General features: G+C 38.5%; 1 protein-coding gene across 2 annotated transcripts; it reads left to right on the plus strand.

Moving 5' to 3' along the window:
* The first annotated feature begins 226 nt into the window (after positions 1-226).
* On the plus strand, positions 227-23,680 carry mpi (mannose phosphate isomerase). 2 transcript variants are annotated; one of them, XM_062063300.1, is made up of 8 exons: positions 227-268; positions 3,562-3,689; positions 10,104-10,304; positions 10,428-10,569; positions 13,498-13,677; positions 16,635-16,808; positions 21,782-22,050; positions 22,221-23,680. In XM_062063300.1, exons 1-8 carry the CDS (start codon positions 253-255, stop codon positions 22,437-22,439), a joined length of 1,329 nt encoding a protein of 442 aa, XP_061919284.1. In that variant the 5' UTR covers positions 227-252; the 3' UTR covers positions 22,440-23,680. The 2 variants fall into 2 exon arrangements, with proteins under 2 accessions (XP_061919284.1, XP_061919285.1); XM_062063301.1 differs by having other exon boundaries at positions 21,842-22,050.
* Positions 23,681-24,984: the final 1,304 nt, after the last annotated feature.

The following is a 24,984-nucleotide window of genomic DNA, read 5'->3' on the forward strand; positions in this document are numbered from 1 at the left end:
TTGTTGATTTACTTGCTGAGTGTAGCCAAAGGGAAACAAATAATCATATTTTGACTTTTTTTTTTTTTTTCATTTTCAACATTCGGTTTTTATTTTGTTTTTGTGTTTCTGGTTTTGCGTCGTTTCTGTGTGCGTGGAGCTTTTGGACAGCTGCTGCGCTTTTCTGCCCTTGTCGACCACCGTAGCTTCCACCCCTGCAACTCACACAATAGCAGTGACGTCACAGGCGGAAGTAACACATACGTCACCATAATGGAGGGAGTAAGAGGTGAGGCGATTTGCTCTCATGGAAGTCATTTCAGCCATTCAACCTGCCGAGGTTTCGTCCGTCATGCTATTCGGAGCTTGTTATTGATAAAGACACGCGTATACGGCGAGCCCGGTTGTTAGCGAGCTTCTTTGTCGCATTGTTTTCAAGTAGTCAGACACTTTTAACAGCACCGGTGTTAGCTTTGGCATATAAGCTAACATGTCATCAGATAAGGAGGAGACTCTGGCATGTCCTGCAAAAGTTTTCATGTGTAATTGCTGCGCTTTTTGGCACACTTTTAGGAACCTACTTTATTGTGACTATTTTTTTTATCAAGAGTTGCATTCTTGTTGACAGGTATTAATGGGTACTTCATGTAGTTCTCAAATGCGGCTAGTAGTACCCCTGGGGGGGAATTGGGTGGAATATACAGCGGGACCCATCACATCATTTGACCCATCACCCTTGATCACCCCCTGGGAGGTGAGGGGAGCAGTGAGCAGCAGCGGTGGCCGCGCCCGGGAATCATTTTTGGTGATTTAACCCCCAATTCCAACCCGTGGTGCTGGTTGCCAAGCAGGGAGGTAATGGGTCCCATTTTTATAGTCTTTGGTATGACTCGGCCGGGGTTTGAACTCACGACCTACCGATCTCAGGGCGCACAATTCGATTACAAAAAAGCTTTGATTTATTAATAAGGACAAGTGGTAGAAAATGGAGTGATATATACATATGTATATATGTATGCATATATGTTAAATGTATATGCGTGCATATTGTATGTACAGTATATATGTGTTTATACATATGTATATGTACAGTATATATGTGTTTATACATATGTATATGTATGTATATATGTGTATGCGTAAATGTGTGTACATATGTGCGTATATATGTATGTATATGTTGACGTATGTATGTAAATGTGTATGTACATATGTACATTTGTGTACATGTGTAAACATTTGTTTTATGTGTGTATATATATGTGTATTTATGTTTGTATATATGTGTATATACATACATATACATTAGGGGTGTGGGAAAAAATCGATTCGAATTTGAATCACGATTCTCACGTTGTGCGATTCAGAATCGATTCTCATTTTTAAAAAAATCGATTTTTTTAAAATCTTTTTATTTATTTTTTTAAATTTTTAATTATTATTTTTTTAAATTAATTAATCCAACAAAACAATACACAGCAATGCCATAACAATGTAATCCAATTCCAAAACCAAACCCGACCCAGCAACACTCAGAACTGCAATAAACAGAGCAATTGAGCGGAGACACAAACACGACACAGAACAAACCAAAAGTAGTGAAACAAAAATGAATATTATCAACAACAGTATCAATATTAGTTACAATTTCAACATAGCAGTGATTAAAAATCCCTCATTGACATTATCACTAGACATTTATAAAAAAAGAACAATAGTGTCACAGTGGCTTACACTTGCATCGCATCTCATAAGCTTCACAACACACTGTGTCCAATATTTTCACAAAGATAAAATAAGTCATATTTTTGGTTAATTTAATAGTTAAAACAAATTTACATTATTTCAAGCAGTTGATAAAACATTGTCCTTTACAATTATAATAGCTTTTTACAAAAATCTACTACTCTGCTTGCATGTGAGCAGACTGGGGTAGATCCTGCTGAAATCCTATGTTTTGAATGAATAGAGAATCGTTTTGAATCGGGAAAAAAATCGTTTTTGAATCGAGAATCGTGTTGAATTTAAAAAAAAAATCGATTTTGAATCGAATCGTGACCCCAAGAATCGATATTGAATCGAATCGTGGGACACCCAAAGATTCACAGCCCTAGTATGTATATATATATATATGTATGTATGTATATATGTATGCGTATATGTGTGTACATATGTGCGTATATATGTATGTATATGTGGATGTATGTATGTAAATGTGTATGTACATTTGTGTATGTGTATATACATGTGTTTTTATGTTTGTGTATATAATATATACAGACACAGATATATATATATATATACACTATATATATATATACACTATATATATATATATATATATATATATATTTATATATATATATATATATACATATATATATATATATATATATATATATATATATATATATATATATATATATATATATATATATATATATATATATATATATATATATATATATATATATTAGGGCTGCAACAACTAATCGATTAAAATCGATTATTAAAATAGTTGCCGATTAATTTAGTCATCAATTCGTTGTATCTATGCTATGCGCATTCGCAGAGGTTTAAAAAAATAAAAATTAAAAAATAAATTATTATTTTTTTTTTTAAATAAACCTTTATTTATAAACTGCAACATTTACAAACAGCTGAGAACCAAAAATCAAAATAAGTATGGTGCCAGTATGCTGTTTTTTTCCCAATAAAATACTGGATAGGATAGAAATGTAGTTTGTCTCTTTTATCCGATTATTAATCGAAGTAATAATCGACAGATTAATCGATTATCAAATTAATCGTTAGATGCAGCTGTAATATATATATATATATATATATATATATATATATATATATATATATATATATATATATATATATATATATATATATACACTACCGTTCAAAAGTTTGGGGTCACATTGAAATGTCCTTATTTTTGAAGGAAAAGCACTGTACTTTTCAATGAAGATAACTTTAAACTAGTCTTAACTTTAAAGAAATACACTCTATACATTGCTAATGTGGTAAATGACTATTCTAGCTGCAAATGTCTGGTTTTTGGTGCAATATCTACATAGGTGTATAGAGGCCCATTTCCAGCAACTATCACTCCAGTGCTCTAATGGTACAATGTGTTTGCTCATTGGCTCAGACGGATAATTGATAATTAGAAAACCCTTGTGCAATCATGTTCACACATCTGAAAACAGTTTAGCTCGTTACAGAAGCTACAAAACTGACCTTCCTTTGAGCAGATTGAGTTTCTGGAGCATCACATTTGTGGGGTCAATTAAACGCTCAAAATTTTATTATGACTATTTTCTCTAAAACACACATTGAAGTATTGAGAACCACTGGTGTATATTACCACATATGGCTTTTTCATTCTGCTTGACACTGATATGGTGCATAATACCTTCAGAATTATTAAATTGTTGCACAGAGACTCTATTGTTATTGCGTTGTTGCGATATGTTGTGGGTTGCTTCATGATTGCTGCACCTATTTGGCTCCTACTTTATTTGAATAGACTTTGTGTGCATAAAACGTCATTTGTTCCTTGCCTTTCAGTGTTTCCCCTGACCTGTGCAGTGCAGAATTACTCGTGGGGAAAGGTGGGGCTGGACAGCGAAGTGGCCAAACTGGTGGTTGGCGGAGACCCTCTCGCTGTCATCGAGGAAGGCAAGCCCTATGCAGAGGTAGGGGCAATAACCTTCATGGCTGTCACTAAGAACAAGCGGATAAAACGACACGGCAATACATGAGGTGTGACCAGTTATTTATGGGTGGTCTTTAATTAGCAGGGGGAGTCGTCAGTTCTGTTTACCTCCGTGGTGACATTTTCACGCAGCTCAAGTGACATACCTAGATGGGTTCCAGAAGACTCTCTGCAGCGTGTCTGAGTGAGGAAAATGTTGTCATGCAAAACATTTGATTGAAAATGTACACCGTTAAACAGGAATAGGCAATATTTATTGCAGCCTCTTGGGATAACGATATTATTTGGCATACAAATGATAATAAAATAATTTTAAAAGGAGTTACAAAGGCTCCTCATTTAGCTGCTGACATATGCAGTAACAAATTGCGTCATTTCCAGTTGTGTAATTTTTTTCAAAGCTATTACCTTATTTTTCCGACCATAGGGCGCACCGGATTAAAAGGCGCACTGCCGATGAGCAGGTATATTCAGGTCTTTTTTCATACAAAAGGCGCATCGGATTACAAGGCGCATTAAAGGGGTCATATTTGTTTTTTCTAAATGGAAAACACTTCCTTGTGGTCTACATAACATGTAATGGTGGTTCTCTGGTCAAAATGTTGCATAGATTATGTTTTACAGATCAACTTCAAGTAGCTTTCTGACTGTCTCTTCAGAATGCGCTGTTTTGTGGGCGGTCTTACCTACGTGGCTCACCTTGGGCAGCGTCTTCTCCCCGTCATCTTTGTTGTAGCGGTGTAGCGTGCAAGGACGGGAGTGGAAGAAGTGTCAAAAGATGGAGCTAACTGTTTTAATGACATTCAGACTTTACTTCAATCAATAACGGTGCAGCATCTTCTCATCCGTGGCTCAATAATGCGACATCAACGCCGGAAATGTGTCCCGTGAAAAACGGTCCGACCGGAACCCTCTTATAACTAAAGTTCCGTGGGTGAATTATGTAAACCCACTACAGTTTTTAGCGCTTTGATAGCTAGTGTACTGACAGATATAAGTAAGAAGTTTATGCTACTTTATATTAGAAATGGCAACAACGGAAGATGAATGCCACATTAGAAGGTAGAGAAAAAGAAGAAGCTTATGACTCCGGCGTCGGCACGGACTACAATTGCGGACCCGCGCACATTTTTAGGACTTATGCAGATCCCAAATACACATCAGCAGATACCAGAAGGTAAGAAAAGTAGTTTTTCGATAATATTGCGAAACAAAACGGCAGGTAATATGTCTGCTAATAGGTGTCATTTTGCAGTCCTTATACACGCACCATAATAATACGCGTATGTTTAATGCGCCGACAATCCATCAAGCGGTGCGGCGTCATTGCTTACCGAAGTCGTACTAAAAACATTTTGACAGATTTTTGAGTGCTGTGTGTAATGTTCTATACTCTCAAAGGAACATTTAAAGTTTTGGTGTTGTTTACTGCCATCATAGTGCAGTTTACACGTATCTCTTATGTATGACTGCCATCTACTGGTCACACTTATCTTCACACTATGTACCAAATAAAATTGCTTCGAGGTCAGTAAACAAAACCAGAATTATTCCGTACATTAGACGCACCGGGTTATAAGGCGCAATGTCGATTTTTGAGAAAATAAAAGGATTTTAAGTGCGCCTTATAGTCCGAAAATACGGTATTAATCTACTTGTTCGTTTAGTGTCAATATCTGGTTAATTTCTGTTATGTTTACACTTTTGTTAAAATTTAATAAGCACTTATTCTTTTGTCGCTTAGATACTTTACACTACTTTTGGGCGATACGACAAATTTGGATATGGCTCCAATGCTAAGTAGTATTGCAGTATTACAAATGCTAATGCTTAACATTTTCAAGATCATTGAATGGGAACATTTTTGGTCACAGGTATAATCAGACAAAAACACAGGCGGCGGTGTAACAATATCAATTAAATACTTAAATGATTTATTGATTCCCTTTTATTGCTTACAAATGTATAATAAATGATAATGGAAGCATTTGATACCTACATTAAACCGGTCCATGGTGCAAAAAAGGTTGGGGGACACCTTTGTTTGATAGTTGCTGTCAAATTTGCGGGACACGGCTCGAATGTGTCATCATCGACATGCATTATCACAATATGATGGTAGTATTAAAAGCTCTATTGTCGGTCAAATCGTATATCGTCTATATTGCGCAACCCTAAATATATAACTTTGCGGTCGAAAATAAACTTCATTAACAATATAAGGTAGACCTGCCCACTCTTTGATCAATAGAGATGCATAAAAAAAGCTAGCATTTGTTTAACTGCATGCCAAGATTAGGTTAAAATATCACTACCCTTTCTTGTATTTTTTTAAAAATGTTTTAAATATTGTAATAAATCCAACAAAGTAACACATAATAATACAAGTACAATCCAAACCAATCCCATCGCAGCAACACTCCGAATAGCAATCAACAGGCCAATTGAGAAGACGCAAACATCACACACAAAAAATCCAAAAGTCAAACAAAAATGAATAATATCAACAACAGTATCAATTTTAATAAGAATTCCCACATACCAGGGATTAAGGAAACAGGCAAAAAACAAATCATTGTTGTAATGACTCATTGACACTACCCTTTCTTGTATTTCGTCAAACCAAGTTGTCGATATTCCAACTTGCACTTACCATGTTGACAAAAACAGTCCTGTGTAAAATTTTGTGGATGAATGAAAACAGAAGTATTTGTTTTATTGACATCAGAGCAGGCGGTAGTGCATGAAACGAGAAGGAATAACACCGCAGGATGCTGGCATCTGCACAAGAGAGTCAAGCTCTAATGTGTGATCCTTATGATTTGACACTTCGTAGGCAACATTGTAACATTCATAACTCCTGTCGGACTCTTTCCCGTTCTTTTGTTGAACAGTTAAAGATTGAGTCAACAGGGAGATTAACAAGATTTAAAAGTGGTCACAGCTACATGTTACATCGTTGGCCTCACTGCCGCAAAATCATTTATCAGTCAGTCAGTATCACAAATAGTCAGTCCAGAAGGGGGAGGTGATTAAGCAGGAGACGCTCGAGCAGTTCCAACATCGATGAGGGGCTTTTAGGAATGGAAACAGGCAGGCAGCATCACTGTCTATCATTGTCTATAAAATCCACTACACCTCCCTGATACCGAAGTACATGTCAAACTACTTCCTTAACGTAAATGACCGCCATAACCACAACACCAGGGGGAGCTCCACTAACCACGTTAAACCCAGATTCCGAACTAACAAAGGTCTTAACTCATTCTCTTTCTATGCCACATCAATGTGGAATGCGCTCCCAACAGGTATAAAAGAAAGGGCATCTCTATCCTCCTTCAAAACCGCAATAAAAGTTCACCTCCAGGCAGCTACAACCCTTAACTAACACCCTCCTCGGATTGCTAATAATCAAATGCTAATAATCAAATGTAAACAATCAAATGCAGATACTTTTTCTTATGCCTTCTGATCTCTCTCTCTCTCTCTCTCTCTCTCTCTCTCTCTCTCTCTCTCTCTCTCTCTCTCTCTCTATGTCCACTACTTGCTGTCCATATCCTACCCCCCCCCCCCCCCCCCCCCACACCCCTGATTGTAAATAATGTAAATAATTCAATGTGATTATCTTGTGTGATGACTGTATTATGATGATAGTATATATGATAGTATATATCTGTATCATGAATCAATTTAAGTGGACCCCGACTTAACCAAGTTGAAAAACTTATTCGGGTGTTACCATTTAGTGGTCAATTGTACGGAATATGTACTTCACTGTGCAACCTACTAATAAAAGTCTCAATCAATCAATCAATGCAGACCCCTCACACCCTGGTTACAAACTGGTTAAACTCCTCCTCTCCGGCAGGCGTTACAAATCACGGTTCGCCAAAACAACCCGCCATAACAACAATTTCTTCCCCCAGGCTATCACTTTGATTATGGGACGGCGTGGCGAAGTTGATAGAGTGGCTGTGCCAGCAATCGGAGTGTTGCTGGTTACTGGGGTTCAATTCCCACCTTCTACCTTCCTAGTCACGTCCGTGGTGTCCTTGGGCAAGACACTTCACCCTTTGCCTTGGCTGCTGGTTAGCGCCTTGCATGGCAGCTCCCGCCATCAGTGTGTGAATGTGTGTGTGAATGGGTAAATGTCATACTTGCCAACTTGCAACCATATTTTAATCTTACCAAGTACCCCAGTTTACCAGGACTTCCAGGTTTTATGGGACATTTTTCCCATTGAAAATAAATAGGCCACTTTTCAAACTTGCAAAATTCCCACAGTTTCTCACCTGATTCAAACTGTCCCACCATCCACACACTTCACTCATCGTGGATATTCAAACTACATTTTTCCAAGAACCAACATTTCCCGGAATTCAGTTTTCCAAAACCCTATAGCCAACCTTTTCTCTATTTGGCTTCTCCTTCTGCATTTTTCAACCCATTCCAAACATTTCACCATTTAAAACATTCCACTTAGTTGGGACACCAAAGGTACCTATTTTATTTCCATACAAATTCCAGGAATTCCGAAATACCCATTCTCAATAGCAAAGTGTTACTACGTCAGCATTTTTCGACCGATTTATTAGAAAATAAAAAATATTTTAAAAATCCAACACCAACCCATTCACATAATATAGGGCAGTTGTGATATTATTTATGTCTTTAAAAATTTCAGGTTTTACCGAAATTCCTTAATTTCCAGGAATTTCCCATTCAAGTGAATGGACATATTAAAAGTTCTACAACTCCCACATTTCTCACCCGATTCGAACCGCTCCTCCATCCACACACACTATACTTCCTGCACATTCAAGCCAACATGTTTCCCAGTTCGGAAAATGTCCGCATTACCCAGAATTACGAGGAGTTTTTACCCATTGCAAATAAATGAGCAATATACAAAACTCTCCATATCCCACATTTCTCATCTAATTTGAACCGTTCCAACATCTACACATTCCACTCACCCTGGACATTCAACATTTCAGTTCACCTTGCGCGTATTGGCAGCTTGTGCATGCAGCATTCATACACAATTCTTACCAGAATTGCACAGATTCTAGTTATTTAAGCACTTGTTTATATTTGTTGTTAATATTTATTGTTTACATTGTACAAAGAGAGCACTGTCTACCAAGTCAAATGATTTGTGTGTTAAACATACCTGGCCAAAAGAGTTGATTCTGACACTAAATCTGAAGCTTGTTCCACCATTTTGAGACTTTAACTTTTGTACTTGTCTTACTTTAGACACAGGAGGACAGCTTGAACTTGGGTTGCATTGTAGTCATCAAATGTGCACAAGTGAGAGGAAGAAACGGTATCAAAAGGAGCAGCTCACAAAAATCCCCAATGTAGCGGATGGGAGTCAGGCCTAAGATGTCAGTGTGACCTGTCATAAGTTGTGTGTGTGTGTGTGCATGCGTCTGTGTGTGGGTGTGTGTGTGCTTCTTTTAATCTTGATTGGTTCAATCAAATGATTTGAAGTAAAATTATATTTAAGTAAGAATTGTACATAAGCTAGAAAATTCTAACAACCCCCCTATGTGATTGTGCATTATATTGAGACTGTATAACATGACCATAAACCAGGAGACCAGTCACACAACAAATCCCAAAGTACTGTAGAAGGAAAAAACAATGCGATGACTGCGAACCGCAAATATTAAGTTTTGAGTAAAGTATGTAGGTTCCTAGGCAGCACGGTGGAACAGGGGTTAGTGCATGTGCCTCACAATACGAAGGTCCTGAGTAGTCCTGAGTTCAATCCCGGGCTCGAGCTCTTTCTCCCCGTGACTGCGTGGGTTCCCTCCGGGTACTCCGGCTTCCTCCCACCTCCAAAAACATGCACCTGGGGATAGGTTGATTGGCAACACTAAATTGTCCCTAGTGTGTGAGTGTGAATGTTGTCTGTCTATCTGTGTTGGCCCTGTGATGAGGTGGCGACTTGTCCAGGGTGTACCCCGCCTTCCACCCGAATGCAGCTGAGATAGGCTCCAGCGCCCCCCGCGACCCCGAAAGGGACAAGCGGTAGAAAATGGATGGATGGATGGATGTAGGTTCCTACTGTGGAAAGATCAGTCATACTGAATCATTGTGGTATTATCGTGTCAGTTTGATTCTATATCCTTCATTCAGGCAAAACGCCACCGCTTTGGTGCACTGGCGCCGCCAAAATCAACCAAAACTGGAAGTTCTTAAGTGGGGCTTTAAAGACTGAATTTTGGGTGTTCGACTTTAGATGATCCTCCATAAATATAAGTGTTTGTCAAGTAAGAGGAACTGTGTCCCTGACGTGTGTCCACAGACTCCAAACAAAAGCCAAATTAAAAAGGTTGAATGAATAACCTAAGCATTCATGCAAATGTGCTTTTTGTCTCCACAGCTGTGGATGGGTGCCCATCCAAAGGGCGACTCCCAGATTAAAGACAACAGGATAGCACAGACCACACTGGGTCAGTGGATCGCACACTTCCCAGCATGCCTTGGCTCCAAAGTCAAGGACAGCTTCCAGGGTCAGCTGCCGTTCCTCTTCAAAGTTCTGTCAGTCAACACAGCTTTGTCCATACAAGCCCATCCAAACAGGGTGAGAAGACACACAATGGCTCAATTGAATGGATCTATTAGTGCCACAGCACAATATTCCAGCAGCAATGCTAAATGTAAATGCTACGTGGTTAACGAGCTCCATGACGCTTCTTCTATTTAGGAGTTAGCCGCCCATCTCCACTCTCAGTTTCCGGAGCACTACCCAGACGACAACCACAAGCCAGAAATGGCCATCGCTCTCACCCACTTCCAGGGCCTCTGTGGCTTCAGGCCAGTGGAGGAGATCCTTGGATTCCTCAAAGGTAAGTCTCTTGGACAACTTTTAAGTTGGGTGTTTAATAGGGATGTCCCTATACAACTTGCATATTGATCCAATATGATATCAGCACAAATTGTTCATTCTTTTATTTTGTTGTGTAGAATGTTAAAAAAGGGTTGACCAAGTGAAATCAGTCAGAACAATGTAGGTATGAAAAACACTAACCTAGTTGTTAGTGTTACCCCTCTGAAATAGACTTATGTTATCTTTAATTTAAACAGTTTTATAGTGACACCTAGTGGCCGCAATAATTCATTGAGTTAAGCTTATGACACAATAAACTGAATGATGCGGACACGTTTGTTACTAGATACTTTTTAATACGCTTCTGCCTTGGAGACTTTGTAATGTGCAACTATAATTATTTGATACTTGTTTATATTGACACATGCTGTTTTAGTCTGCAATATTGTTCAATAAAGGATACTTATTACTAGAGGTGCACAAAAAAAAATCGTACTAGAGGTGCACAAAAAAAAATCGATTTACATTCTTTTTTACCCTGATTTCTAAATTGATTCACAATCTTTTTTTAAATCGATTGAAAAAAATATATGTATGTGTGTGTGTATGTATGTGTATATATATATATATATATATAAGGCTGCAGCTAACGATTATTTTTCTATCGATTAATCTATAGATTATTTTTTCGATTAATCGGTTCATCTATAGATTATTTTTCCTTTTACCGATTTTTTTTTTTTTTTTTAAATTTAAAATGAAGATGAAAAAATAAATGTAGGCCAGTTTTTTCAAAAGCCATTGCTTTTATTTACAAAAAAAAAAAAGTATGGCCACTCAGTCAACATTGACAACAACATGACAAAATATTCTGTAACAATGTAAACATTTAAAACTTTTAACATTTAACAAAATTAAAAGTAGCTTATTTTCTTTTTAATGTGCAAATATAAAAGTAAACATCCAGTGCAAATCTTAATATTCTGCAATAGTATAAGCATTTCAAAAGTAAAAGTATTGCTTATTTTGCTTTAAAATGTGCAAAAATAAAGAAAAACATCCAATACAAAAAGTGCAAAACGAAATATTCTGTAACAACAGTGTAAACATTTCAACAAAAGTGAAAGTATTGCTTATTTGCTAAAATGTGCAAAAATAAAGATAAACATCCAATACAAAAAAGTGCCAATCTAAATATTCTGGAGCACTGTAAACATTAAGTATTGCTTTTAAAATGTGCAAAATAAACATCCAGTCCTACACAGTACACAATAACAAATTCTACTCATTCCAGTGAGTGACTAACAGTTGTAATGAAGAAAGGTTAGCATGTCTACGCTCAGAAGGGGTCGATGTGGCTGGAACTGAGAGGTAATTAGCCTTCACCTCAAACCAGGACTGCGAGCGAGCTGAGCTGCAGTTTACGTTTCTAGAAGGTCAACGGGCTCATAGTGATGTTACTAGTAGTTGACTGGGAGGTGTTTATTATCATTTGGGGAGAGTCCGCTGCCTGATGCTCACCTGCTAAACACCTATCTGCTCGACACTGAAGTGCTGACTACATGCGCTCTGAATACGCACTGCTGATTGGCTGGTAACGTTTTGAATACGCACTGCTGATTGGCTGATAATGCTTTGTGTGTACCAATCAGATGGTTGTGTGGGTGGGACAATGCTGCGTGCTGAGACAGAGACAGAAGGAGCAAAGCAGCTTTTTAAGACTTTAGCAGCTAAAGTTAGCTTTAGCTTAGAAACTCGTTCGGTACACCCCCGTACTGAACCGAAAGCCCCGTACCGAAATGGTTCAATACAAAACACGTACCGTTACACCCCTAGCAGATACAAATGACACATTCATGTTTTTGTGTAATGATGACAACGTATGCTAACGCGGACGATTGACTAGTTGATGGTTGATGGTTTTCTTTTCAAATGTTCGTTCATAGCCGTTGTGCTGCTATGATAGGCCATTTATGCTCGACACAGTGTGCATACAACAACATTATTAGGCCGTGTATTGAAATACTCCCACACTTTTGACGACTTTTGGCGTGCTTTTTCCCCCTCGCTCGCACAGTCTGCTTTGCGCTCCGCCATGACGGTAGTGTGACGTAAATATGTGACGCGTTGACGCACAAAAACGGCGTTGACGTATTTACGTAACCGATGACGTCGACTATGTCGACGCGTCGTTTCAGCCTTATATATATATATATATATATGTATGTATGTATTTATGTATATATATATATATATATATATATATATATATATATATATATATATATATATATATATATATATATATATATATGTGTGTATATATGTATATATATGTGTGTATATATGTATATATATATATGTGTGTATATATGTGTGTATATATATATATATATATATATATATATATATATATATATGTGTGTATATATATGTATGTATGCATATATATATATTGATAATAATCTTTGTGAAAAATACATGCTTTCATATCATTTGGGTTATCGTGTTAAATGATAAGTAGTTAGATATAATTTTTGAATACGATTAAAATCAAAAGTAAGATTACTAATTCAGTGTTAATATTTGAGTGACCTCTGGGCCCCTCTATAGGGGTAAAGTTGGGCCCTGAAGTCAAAAAGGTTAAGAACTGGACTCCAAAGTGTGGTTATCTCAAAAGACATTTTCAGTACACAGCTTGTTTTAATTAAATGTCCAAAATATTGATTATTTTGGATATTTCACAACTGTGTTGTTACTTTAGTGTTTATATCTTAGAGTACACTGCCCAACATTGGATTGGTTTTAGCATCTTTATTGCACAGTTCTTATCAGCTTTATTGGCCAAGTACGGTTAGCACACAAGGAATTTGTATGCGATGTCTTAATGTCAGCCCTCCCCGAGTAAAAACCTGTAAAGTCTTACCTTGTTCTTGCCATACATCAGCTGTCCCTGAGTTCCACGCTTTGGTGGGCAACGAGGCGGCCGAGGAGCTGCGACGTGGGGTGGGCGATGCAGATCGCACCAAGCGGGCCCTGAAGAAGTGCTTCACCAGGATGATGAACTGCGAGAAGAAGGTGTTTGTGGATCAGCTCAACATGCTGGTGAAGAGAGTCACTGAGGAGGGTGAGCACGCTGTCTTGTTTTTTTAACAGACACCAAACAAAAGTGGTGTTTTCTACTGTACTTTTGTCGTGTTTCATTTTAGAGAATGTTCTTTTTGGAACCTGATAATGATGAACAACGTTTACAGTACACCAATAGAGGTGTCCCGATACAACTTTCTCTTTTCCGATATTGAAGTCTGAATATTGAGCTGATTGGATATCAGGAATCATACGTCCTTTTATTATTTTGTAGTTTGATCAAGGGAAATGAGTCAAACAGAGAACAATGGTAGGCATTAAAAAACACTAACCTATTTATTATTAACTGTTTGGAATAGACTAATCCCATCTTTCAAGGAGAACTGCACTTTTTGGGGGGATTTTTGTCTATCATTCACAATCATTATGAGGGACAAGAACACATGTCTTTTAAAGATCATAAAATAACGCTTGCAAGATGCAGCGATTAGTATTATAAAGATGATAAAAAATGCTTGGAAGATGCCTTCAAAGCCCTCTAAAACAACGTCAAAACCCTCCAACGTTTTATATACACACTACAAGTATATACTGTATATAATGTAGTAACAGACACGTTCATAACAATATGTAATAGGTACAATATTTACTGTATTATGGTCATTTTAAACATTGTCAAAACCTCTGCATATTTATTTCCATTTCCATAGCAACGCACTTCCGACAACAAATGTGTGTTCCTACTCCAGGAAACAAACGCAAGTATGTTGTAATCACGGCAGACTTGGTAATCGACAACGCAGAGGACTATATTTGGACAAATAGGGATTCACATCCTTATCTTTTTGAAGCTGAATATACTGAGGATGAACCACTGCTTATTGAAGCGAGCACGAAGTAAGGGTGAGACATTGGAGCCGACAGAAGCCAAAAGAATGAGGTCGCCGTGACGTTGACGCGGTAAATGTGGAACTTGGAGCCAAACTATGCCGACATAAATGGAGTGCTTAGCCAAAATAAACCGGAAAAAATGTCCCCGGCCAGCTAAACTAAACGCACAGCTGTCCATCGAGTGAGTCACTTTAATATTGATCATGATACACGCAGCATGTCATGCAGTGCATACGCTATCTGGCAATCTGTGTACAAACAAAACATGAAATGTGGGCTAATACTTTACAGATACTGTAATATTATTGTTCATGTTTTTCACTCAGTACAGATTGGTGTTCTATGGCAGTGTTGTGCATTACAAAGTCAAACGCGATGCGGGTGCTGACGTATAAGCTAGCTTATCTCTTGCCGTAGCAAGCTCACGGCTATTACCAAAGCACGCCGATGTGTTAGTACCCTAGAAAAGGAGTTCCTCAGGGTACGTAAATGAAGTATTGTTGGTGTTTTTATAATTCATTTTTAAAGTGATTTAGAGGTACAAATAAATGCTCCCATTAGATTCATTGCTAGCCACCTAAAACAAGCTGATATTTACATGTTAGACTGCAAAAAATAAAAATAAATAAACCTTTTGTCTTCTTGTCTCTCATAAGATTGTGAATGAGATGAAAATTTAAAAAAAAGTGCAGTTCCCCTTTAAGTTGAAGTAGAGTGGGTATTTTTTTGGCTACATCTGGTGGCCACAATAATTCATGAAGTTAAGCTCATAATGCAGTAAATTAAATGCCGTTTGTTACTGAATACTTGCTAATAAAGTTCTGCTTTGGAGACTTTATATGTGTAGTATGCAACTGTAATTATTTGATACTTGTTTATATTGACAAATGTGCTGTTTTACACTGCAATATTGGTCAATTAGGCTGTGCTTTTCAATTACTCTCCCCCAAGACTGTAAATAGCATCATTTGTCTATAAGACTGTTATAAGTACACCTCTGCATAACACTGTATCCTTAACATTAAAGAAAAAAAAAGACATATACAGTAGATCAACTACAATAACATTGTTTTTTAGTCTGTAACAGAAAAAAAATTTCGTTCACCAATTTGCTTGAAATTAAAAAAAAAAACTTATTTAAACTATAAACATTTTTTGACCAAGTAGAATCACTTGAAACTGAAAAATTTTATGAATTAAACTCAATAAATAATAATGCATTCTAATTGATCGGCTACATTAATTTCGGGGGAAAACAATATACAAAACACTTTAACCTACAAGATAAACATAAATGAAAACAAATTTTGCAGATATTTTATTTTATTTTTTAAAGCAAAATGAAGAAGTCTTTTTGAAGCGGTGTCTGACGCATGATACTGATAAAGCATGTGACAAAGCAGGTTTACACCATTGCTGCTATTTATCACTATTTGAGAAAGACTGAATTAAGGACACTTATTACGTATGTTTAGCATCTGTGCTTAGCTGTTGTGTCGCTGCTACCTCCGAGTAGCTGTTCACGTTTTATACATGACTTGAATATAATAGAAGAAATTGTGTGCTTATTGGAGGACATTTCGAAGTTAACTGGCAGTCCAGCATTGCACAAGTAAACATGCTTGTATCTGGACATTTTAGATGCTAGTTAATATGATCAGACACTTGTTTTTTTGCTGGTATTGGACCGGGAGTTGCCTATAGTACACTATGTATACAATTGGGGGATTTCTAGTGGGATTAATGGCTGTTGTCTACATTCCTAGTTTTAAAAGTAGTTTTAGACAAAAATTCCGGAAGACAAAAATAGTATTTACTGTACATGAACTTATCCTGGCTGGTTATCCTCAACTTATTCTCAATGTTGCCAGCATATCTATAATGAACTTTATCGTTTAGCTTAAAAGATTTATATGGCTGCCTGTTTAGGCGGCAAAATGGTAAGGCCTGAATGAATTGCCCTGCTGCCAATCTCGGATGTCAAGTATTAGTCAAGTAGAACTTGACAGATTCCAAGACTAAGCTGTATGTCATGTACGTGTAGTGTTATACCGAAGGTGAGCGAGTTCAAGTAGCATTCCTTCTTGTGGATGTGCGTCTGTTTAGGCGCGGCGGGCAAGGACACGTCCAGCAGCAATGGCGAGCTGTTGCTCCGCCTCCATTCCCAGTACCCGGGAGACATTGGCTGCTTCTCAATCTACTTCCTGAATCATGTGGTCTTGGATCCGAACCAGGCCATGTTCCTCGGAGCCAACGAGCCTCACGCTTATCTGTACGGAGGTCAGTAATGAATGAATGAATGAATGAATGAATCCTGACCTACGACTGGGCAATATGGCAAAAAAATTTATCACGATTAATTTTTTCATACCATTTGAACTCGATCACAATTTTTTTATATATATATATATATATTTAAGTTGGATTGTCCCGTGCAGGATTACAGCGACTACCACATCCCTACTGTTTACTACTGCATTACTTGTGTCAGACATTTCCACCATGTTTGATGGAGGTAATATATGTTAACTGTCATTTTGTTCATTATGTGTATATATATATACACTACCGTTCAAAAGTTTGGGGTCACATTGAAATGTCCTTATTTTTTAAGGAAAAGCACTGTACTTTTCAATGAAGATAACTTTAAACTAGTCTTAACTTTAAAGAAATACACTCTATATATTGCTAATGTGGTAAATGACTATTCTAGCTGCAAATGTCTGGTTTTTGGTGCAATATCTACATAGGTGTATAGAGGCCCATTTCCAGCAACTATCACTCCAGTGTTCTAATGGTACAATGTGTTTGCTCATTGGCTCAGAAGGATAATTGATGATTAGAAAACCCTTGTGCAATCATGTTCACACATCTGAAAACAGTTTAGCTCGTTACAGAAGCTACAAAACTGACCTTCCTTTGAGCAGATTGAGTTTCTGGAGCATCACATTTGTGGGGTCAATTAAACGCTCAAAATGGCCAGAAAAAGAGAACTTTCATCTGAAACTCGACAGTCTATTCTTGTTGTTAGAAATGAAGGCTATTCCACAAAATTGTTTGGGTGACCCCAAACTTTTGAACGGTAGTGTATATATATAAAAATATATATATATATATATAGATATATATATATATATTTGTGTGTGTGTATATATATATATGTATATATAAATATATATGTGTGTATATATACAGTACATATATGTATGTATATATACATATATGTATATGTATGTATGTATGTATATATACATATATGTATATGTATGTATGTATGTATGTATATATACATATATGTATGTATGTATTAGAGATGCGCGGTTTGCGGACACAACCGCGGAGTCCATGGATAATCCGCGGGTCGGGCGGATGCATGACGAAAAAAATAGATTTTAAATAGATTCGGCCGGGTGGCGGTTGAACCAATTCGGAAATATATATACATAGTTAAATGTTGTTACCCACATACAAAAAACGAGCAGCACTCTTTGAAACAGGCAATTATCCATCAGGCACTGCTGCAGCTGTCACGCCAAATTTATTCCCCCCTACAAAACCCCCACCCCCCAATAGATTTTAAATAGATTCGGCCGGGTGGCGGTTGAACCAATTCGGAAATATATATACATAGTTAAATGTTGTTACCCACATACGAAAAACGAGCAGCACTCTTTGAAACAGGCAATTATCCATCAGGCACTGCTGCAGCTGTCACGCCAAATTTCTTCCCCCCTACAAAACCCCCACCCCCCCCATTTACTTCCGGGGCTGCGTCCAATAAAGTCACAAAGTTGCCGGGGGTCCTTAACCGGCATGCGACTGTCCTGTTTCGCGCCTGTACAAAAAAAAACAATATTCGATTTCTTCAGATTCCAGCAGCTGTCAAAGACGAAGTATCCTTCCAGCGACGGGCAGTCAAAGCCGAAGTGCTATCGGTCGCTGTCAATGACGTAAGAGGAAACATGACCACGGAAGTAAATGGGCGGAGGGAAGGTTTTTGTAGGGGGAAGAAATTTGGCGTGACACAGCACAACACAACAGAAGAAGAAGAAAAAAATAAAAAGATGGCAACGCCGGCAGCAAACGTGGTACGCGACAAACTAAAAAAGGGAATACTAAAGACCAGGGGAAAAAAATAACAGTAATAGTCAACACTTTCTTAATGGAAATTACAATACTATTATAATAATGATAAATAATATTATCACGCATTATTATCTCTTAGCCTCTAATGCGTGGCCAAGAGATATTAATGCGTGGCACGCATTGAATGTCTCTGCTGCATTGGATCAGTCTCCTTTCTTTAACAGGCAAAAGCTTTCTAACCTCACTAATGCCTTGCATCGTCTATATTAGATATATAACAACGGGTGGGTGGCGGGCGGTTGTGGTTTTGATAAAATGTTAGTTCGGGTGGATGGCGGGTGGATGACGACTTTTGTGATGCGGTTGCGGATGAAATAATTGCCTATCCGCGCATCTCTAGTGTATATATATGTGTATGTATATACATATATATGTGTGTGTGTGTGTATGTATATGTATATATGTATGTATATGTAAATATATATGTGTATATGTGTATATACAGCGGCTTATAGTTTGTGATTTACTGAACATTATATTGTGTTCAAAGAAACAACAAGCAGGTAATGGATTAACTCTGTTTATTAACAAGCCTACAAAACAACAAGCGGAACTGTCCTGGATGCAGCTGCTCTGACAGCACACGCCCAGAAGTCCCTCTGGTGGCCTCACAAACGATCTGAAATTGCAAAAATCCTTAACTTTAACAACCATACTGCTACAATACATAAGAAGAACAAAAAAATAAATTTTACTTTGTCAACAGCGAATCTTCGTTACCGCTGTTAGCGTGTCACTCCCACTGATCACTGATCACTTCTTGTGTTGCTCGGTTACCACAGAGCGAGTGCCTTTGTTCATGCGACCAACCTTGCTTTGCAACTTCCGCTTTCCTGCAACGAGGGAAAAAAATACAGTAATCGAACAATTTATTTAATGTATTTCGTTGACATCTATTACGTGTCCATCGCGATATATATTGATATCATTTTATCGGCCAGTCCTACCTGTAGAGCAGGCTTATTCAAGTGGCGGCCCGCGGGTCACATTCGGCCCGCCAAACATTTTAATTTGGCCCGCTGAACAACACTCGTACAGGCTTGATGAAATCATTCAAAACAGGGTTGCTCATGTATGCCGTACTCTTGCCACCCCGCAGGAGGCAACAGCAAAGCATATGTGTGACAATGAAGCAGCAGTGGGTGAGTAGAAGAAGATGGCACTATTGACCCTGAAAAAAAATCTAAATAAATTGTGAAAATCTGAGTTTTAACAGCGACTTGAAATTACTGACGTTGTGTCTTGTATTTGTGGCCATGTTGTTTTGGGCTGTTTTACTCCGGTAATCCAAACTGGTTAAATACATGTAGCACTGAATTTGACCAGCACGGGGCGATAAAGCTACACCTTAGGTTTAATTGTGTTAAACTACATGTGTGTAATGTTTGCTCTGTGCATTAACACTAAACCTTTAATTGTATTTATGTAAAATACACAATGGACATTATACTTTTGTAATGTTTACATTTTCAGTCTTACAAGCTTAAATAAAGGAAGACGTATAAAAAAATGTTTACTGAAGAAAAATATTTCAAAAGAAGGAACATCAATCATCAACTAAACTTGTTAACTATCTGTCTAGATGCACACGCTGGAAATGAGTAGTGAGGGCAGAATAATGAATGCATTGACAGTGCAGTGTGAATGCCAATGTGTTTACTTTGTAAATAAGTAAACACAGTCTCAAAGGAATATGACCTGCAGAGGTACTTTCTAAAGAAACGTCCACAATTTGATGCCCTCGGGCTCTTGAAACTGCGGCCCTCTTCATTATGTAGTTGAATAGCCCTGTTGTAGTCTATTTAGTTGGTATCGAATCGATAATTCCCAGTGTCGCCCACTCCAAGTGATGTTATTTCTCTTTTTTTAATTCAAGAAAACATTTTTGCACATTGTCATTAAGGCAGGGGTGGGCAATTAATTTTTACCGGGGGCCGCATGAGCTACCCGAGCACTGCTGGAGGGCCACATCGACAATATTTCAATTAAATTTTGCTCAATATTATTTTTGATGTATACCGTAAGATAAATAATAATAATAATAATAGTAATACTTCAACATAGTGTGTGTAACAGCATTCCATGACTAATATATATAAATTAACATTAATAATAAATGACAGTAAAATAAGCACACGTATGACTGAGGAGTCATAGTGTAACTTTGTGTGGTGTTTGAGTTGTCCGACTTTTTGTGTGGCCTTAAACGCACCAGTGGTTTAGTGCTATGCGTTTTGGTGACATGACAAGTTGGTTTTGGCCTGGTTTGTACGGCAGAAAATGACTAGTTTTTGGTGTGGTTATGTCCGAATATAAACAGTTTTGTTCAATAAAGTGATCGATATAATTCCTGTCCTCGAAGCATCTCGATAGACGTTACAATAATTGAACGGTGTTCAATTGAACGGTGTTCAATTGAACGGTGTTGACGAACACCATTAGGGCCGCTTGTTGTCACTGTCACTCAAAGTTGCATTGCAAAATTCCATAGAATAAATATGTTTATTTTGTTTAGAATTCAGATGGGATTTGATTTGGTGCGCGGCATATATTTGCTGCGCGCAGCGGACGCTTGAGCAGTGCGCAATTGCGCAGGCACGCACCTTAGGTGAGGGGACGTTGCTTTGCAGTTCATGTGTTGTTGAAAACACGGCATTCCTCATCAACTTTTCTCTTTTTGGCGTCTCGGGTGTAAACCGTGCATCACTTGTCGCTGCATGTGCACCTTCACTCGCAGGTTACACACGGACACACGCCCATAAATAATACTTTTCAAAATAAAAGCAGCACAGTTGTATTGCGCGCAGGACATAGATGTTTTTTCAACTTTATTTTGTAATTGCAGTTGTTCACATTCACTCACAATCACGCATACGTCCACACGGAAGTAATACAAATAACGATTTTCAAAACAAAAGCAGCACCGTTGTATTGCACACTCGACATAGATACTTTTTTAAATTTATTTTGTAATTTATAATTGGCCTCACGCGGGCCGGACAGGGACGCACAAAGGGCCGGATGCGGCCCGCGGGCCGCAGAATGCCCAGGTCTGCATTAAGGGGTAAAAATACATCCGACTCCAAAAAACAAGAGTACAATTTTAGTAAACGTTTCAGATCCCAGTTCAGTCAAGTGGAAGTGGTCTGAAAGTGCTTTGATTCCAGACTGCATCGAGTGCATGGCGTGCTCCGACAACACGGTGAGAGCCGGCCTGACCCCCAAATACTTGGACGTCAACACGCTGTGTGAGATGCTCACCTACGACCCCGCTCCCTCCGCCGCCAAAATGTTCCCAGCGGTCCCGGACCACTCGGACCCTTGCGTGAGCGTCTACGACCCACCGGTGCCGGACTTCACCGTCATGAGGATACAGGTGAGACCACCAGCAAGGTTGTTATTTATCATCCGGTTCATTTCGGAATGAAACCTCCGATTTTATTTCTGAGTTTATGGTAAGAAGTAGAAAAAAGACTCATGCCAGTTTAGTAGTAGAACTATGGCTACCATCTTTTCCTGTTCTATGGCGGTCTCTCCCTCCTCCAGGTCCCGGCCGCCATGAAGCAGTACACCGTGGCAGCCGTCGATAGCGCCAGCGTCCTGCTGGTCATCGCAGGGGACGCCACCGCCACCTCGGCCGCCGCGCTCTCCGATGTCACCCTGCGGCGAGGCACCGTCCTGTTTGTGTCAGCCAATGAGAGCCTGCTCCTGCACGTGACCTCCGCAGCGGGCGTGACCATGTTCCGGGCATGCTGCCTCCTGTAGGCGTGGGAAGGTACGAACTCAGCACCTGACGCGCCGGCCTCGAACCTTGGCCGACTTTTTTTTTAGCGGCGCAAATACATCCATTTTTATCCATAGCATTTAAATAATTCAGTACCCAAATAATTCCAATCGGTGCTAAATGAAGATCACATTATGACTGCCATATTTTCTCAATTTAAAATCATATTACTTGAATGTTTGCTACTCACAAAGATAAGGGAAAAGTTGGAGGGACTAAGGCTAGGTTCACACTGCAGGGTATGATGCCCAATTGTTCTTAAAATACCCTATTTTTATGTTATCGTTCATATTACCCCAAAATATGCAAGGTGTGCCTGTTAAGTGAGACACACGTGCACTAAACATGGCGTCACACATGTTTACTCAGGATGTCCCGATCAACACTTGTGGCTTCCGATCACAATCCAGTCTTTCAGTATCGCGATACGATACTTTGACAATAGATTGTAGAAGTGAAACTGTTTTATAGCTAGTAACTAAAGTAGGGCTGCAACTAGGGTTGTATGGTAAACCGGTATTAGTATAGTAGCGTGATACTAAAGTTAAAAAGTTAAAGTACCAATGATTGTCACACACACACTAGGTGTGGCAAAATTATTCTCTGCATTTGACCCATCACCCTTGATCACCCCCTGGGAGGTGAGGGGAGCAGTGAGCAGCAGCGGTGGCCGCGCCCGGGAATCATTTTTGGTGATTTAACCCCCAATTCCAACCCTTGATGCTGAGTGCCAAGCAGGGAGGTAATGGGTCCCATTTTTATAGTCTTTGGTATGACTCGGCCGGGGTTTGAACTCACAACCCACCGATCTCAGGGCGGACACTCTAACCACTAGGCCACTGAGCGGGTTACTAATGAATCATATACGGTACTATACCGCCTCTGAAGAATACCGGTCCGCCACACCCCCGTCACGTCATGTCATTGCTGGTTTACGAGCAGACGAGCATGTTCGGCAGCGCACAATCACAGAGTACTTACAAGCAGACAAGGTGTGTAGACAGAAAGGGGAGAACGAAAACATTTTGGCTTGAAAACTAAAGATAAAGGTGAAGTTATAACACTGCAACGCCCTCAGGAAGAGGTGCTTTAAGACATAGCTAGCTAGCTAGCGGCTAAAGTCCAGCCCCAGTTTGCAGTGTTTTAGCTACCGTACTTCTAAATCACTAATCCTCGCCTCCACGGCGACAAATAAAGTAAATTTCTTCCAAGTATCATCCCTGCAGGACCAGGAATAGCTAAACATGCTTCACTACACACCGTAGCTCACCGGCATCACCGCTAATGACACCGTTCCTAAATGTAAACAAACGCCATTGGTGGATTTACACTTAACATCCACTGTAATGATACTAAATACAGGGGCGTATCTCGTCGATACTACTATGATTACATCGATATTTTTTGGCATCACATTTTCTTTCTTTTTTTTTTTTGGTATCGGATTGATACACAAATTTGTGGTATCATCCAAAACTAATGTAAAGTATCAAACAGAAGAATAAGTGATTATTACATTTTAACAGACGTGTAGATAGAACATGTTAAAAGAGAAAGTAAGCACATATTAACAGTAAATGAACAAGTAGATTAATAATCAAATTCAACAGTTTGTCCCTCATAATGTTGACAAAATAATAGATTGATAAAATGACACAATATGTTACTGCATATGTCAGCAGACTCATTAGGAGCCTTTGTTTGTTTACTTAGTAATAAAAGACAAGTTGTCTAGTATGTTCACTATTTTATTTAAGGACAAACTTTCAATAAGAAACATATGTTTAATGTACCCTAAGATTTTTTGTTAAAACAAAGCCAATAATGCAATTTTTTGTGGTCCCCTTTTAATAGAAAAGTATCGAAATAATTTTGGTATCTGTGCCAAAATATTGGTATCGGGGCAACACTAGCTGCAACGATTAGTCGACAATAAAAATGTGTCGCCGACAATTATATTTGTCGACAATGGTCGCGACGTCATCACTCGTGCCACCCCACGCAAAAACATGGCTAGTGTTGACATGTAAAGTGTGAGAACATTTCCTCCTCCTCTTGTTAAAACATGAGTACCTTGCCACTTTTGCAATGCGGACTTTGTTTTTTATGGCAGTACATCTGTGATACGCCAGCATTTAAATGGGAACTGCACTTTTTATTTATTTTTTTGCCTATCGTTCACTATCATGAGAGACAAGAAGACAAAAGGTTTTTTTTTTGCATTCTAACATGTAAAAATCGGCTGGTTCTTGGTGGCTAGCAATGCAGCTAATGGGAGCAATCCATTCTACCTCTAAATCACTTTAAAAATGCATTCAAAAACCGCCAACAATACTTCATTTACGTTCCATAACCTGTTTAATAACCAAACTGTAAAGACTTTGTTATTGTAAGAGTGAACACTGAGGAACTATTTTTCTAGCGTACTAGCACATCAGCATGCTACGGTATTAGCTGTAAAAGCTAACAACGGCAAGAGATAAGCTGGCTTCTACGACAACATGAAACGCGTTTGAGTTTGTGATG

Source organism: Entelurus aequoreus, linkage group LG11 (assembly GCF_033978785.1).
Source record: "Entelurus aequoreus isolate RoL-2023_Sb linkage group LG11, RoL_Eaeq_v1.1, whole genome shotgun sequence".
NCBI lineage: Eukaryota > Metazoa > Chordata > Actinopteri > Syngnathiformes > Syngnathidae > Entelurus > Entelurus aequoreus.

Excerpts from the sequence above, each read along its gene's own strand:
- mpi (XM_062063300.1), top strand. Across the intron at positions 3,690-10,103 it reads AAGGCAAGCCCTATGCAGAG|CTGTGGATGGGTGCCCATCC; the intron begins GTAGGGGCAATA and ends TTGTCTCCACAG. Across the intron at positions 13,678-16,634 it reads GAAGAGAGTCACTGAGGAGG|GCGCGGCGGGCAAGGACACG; the intron begins GTGAGCACGCTG and ends GCGTCTGTTTAG.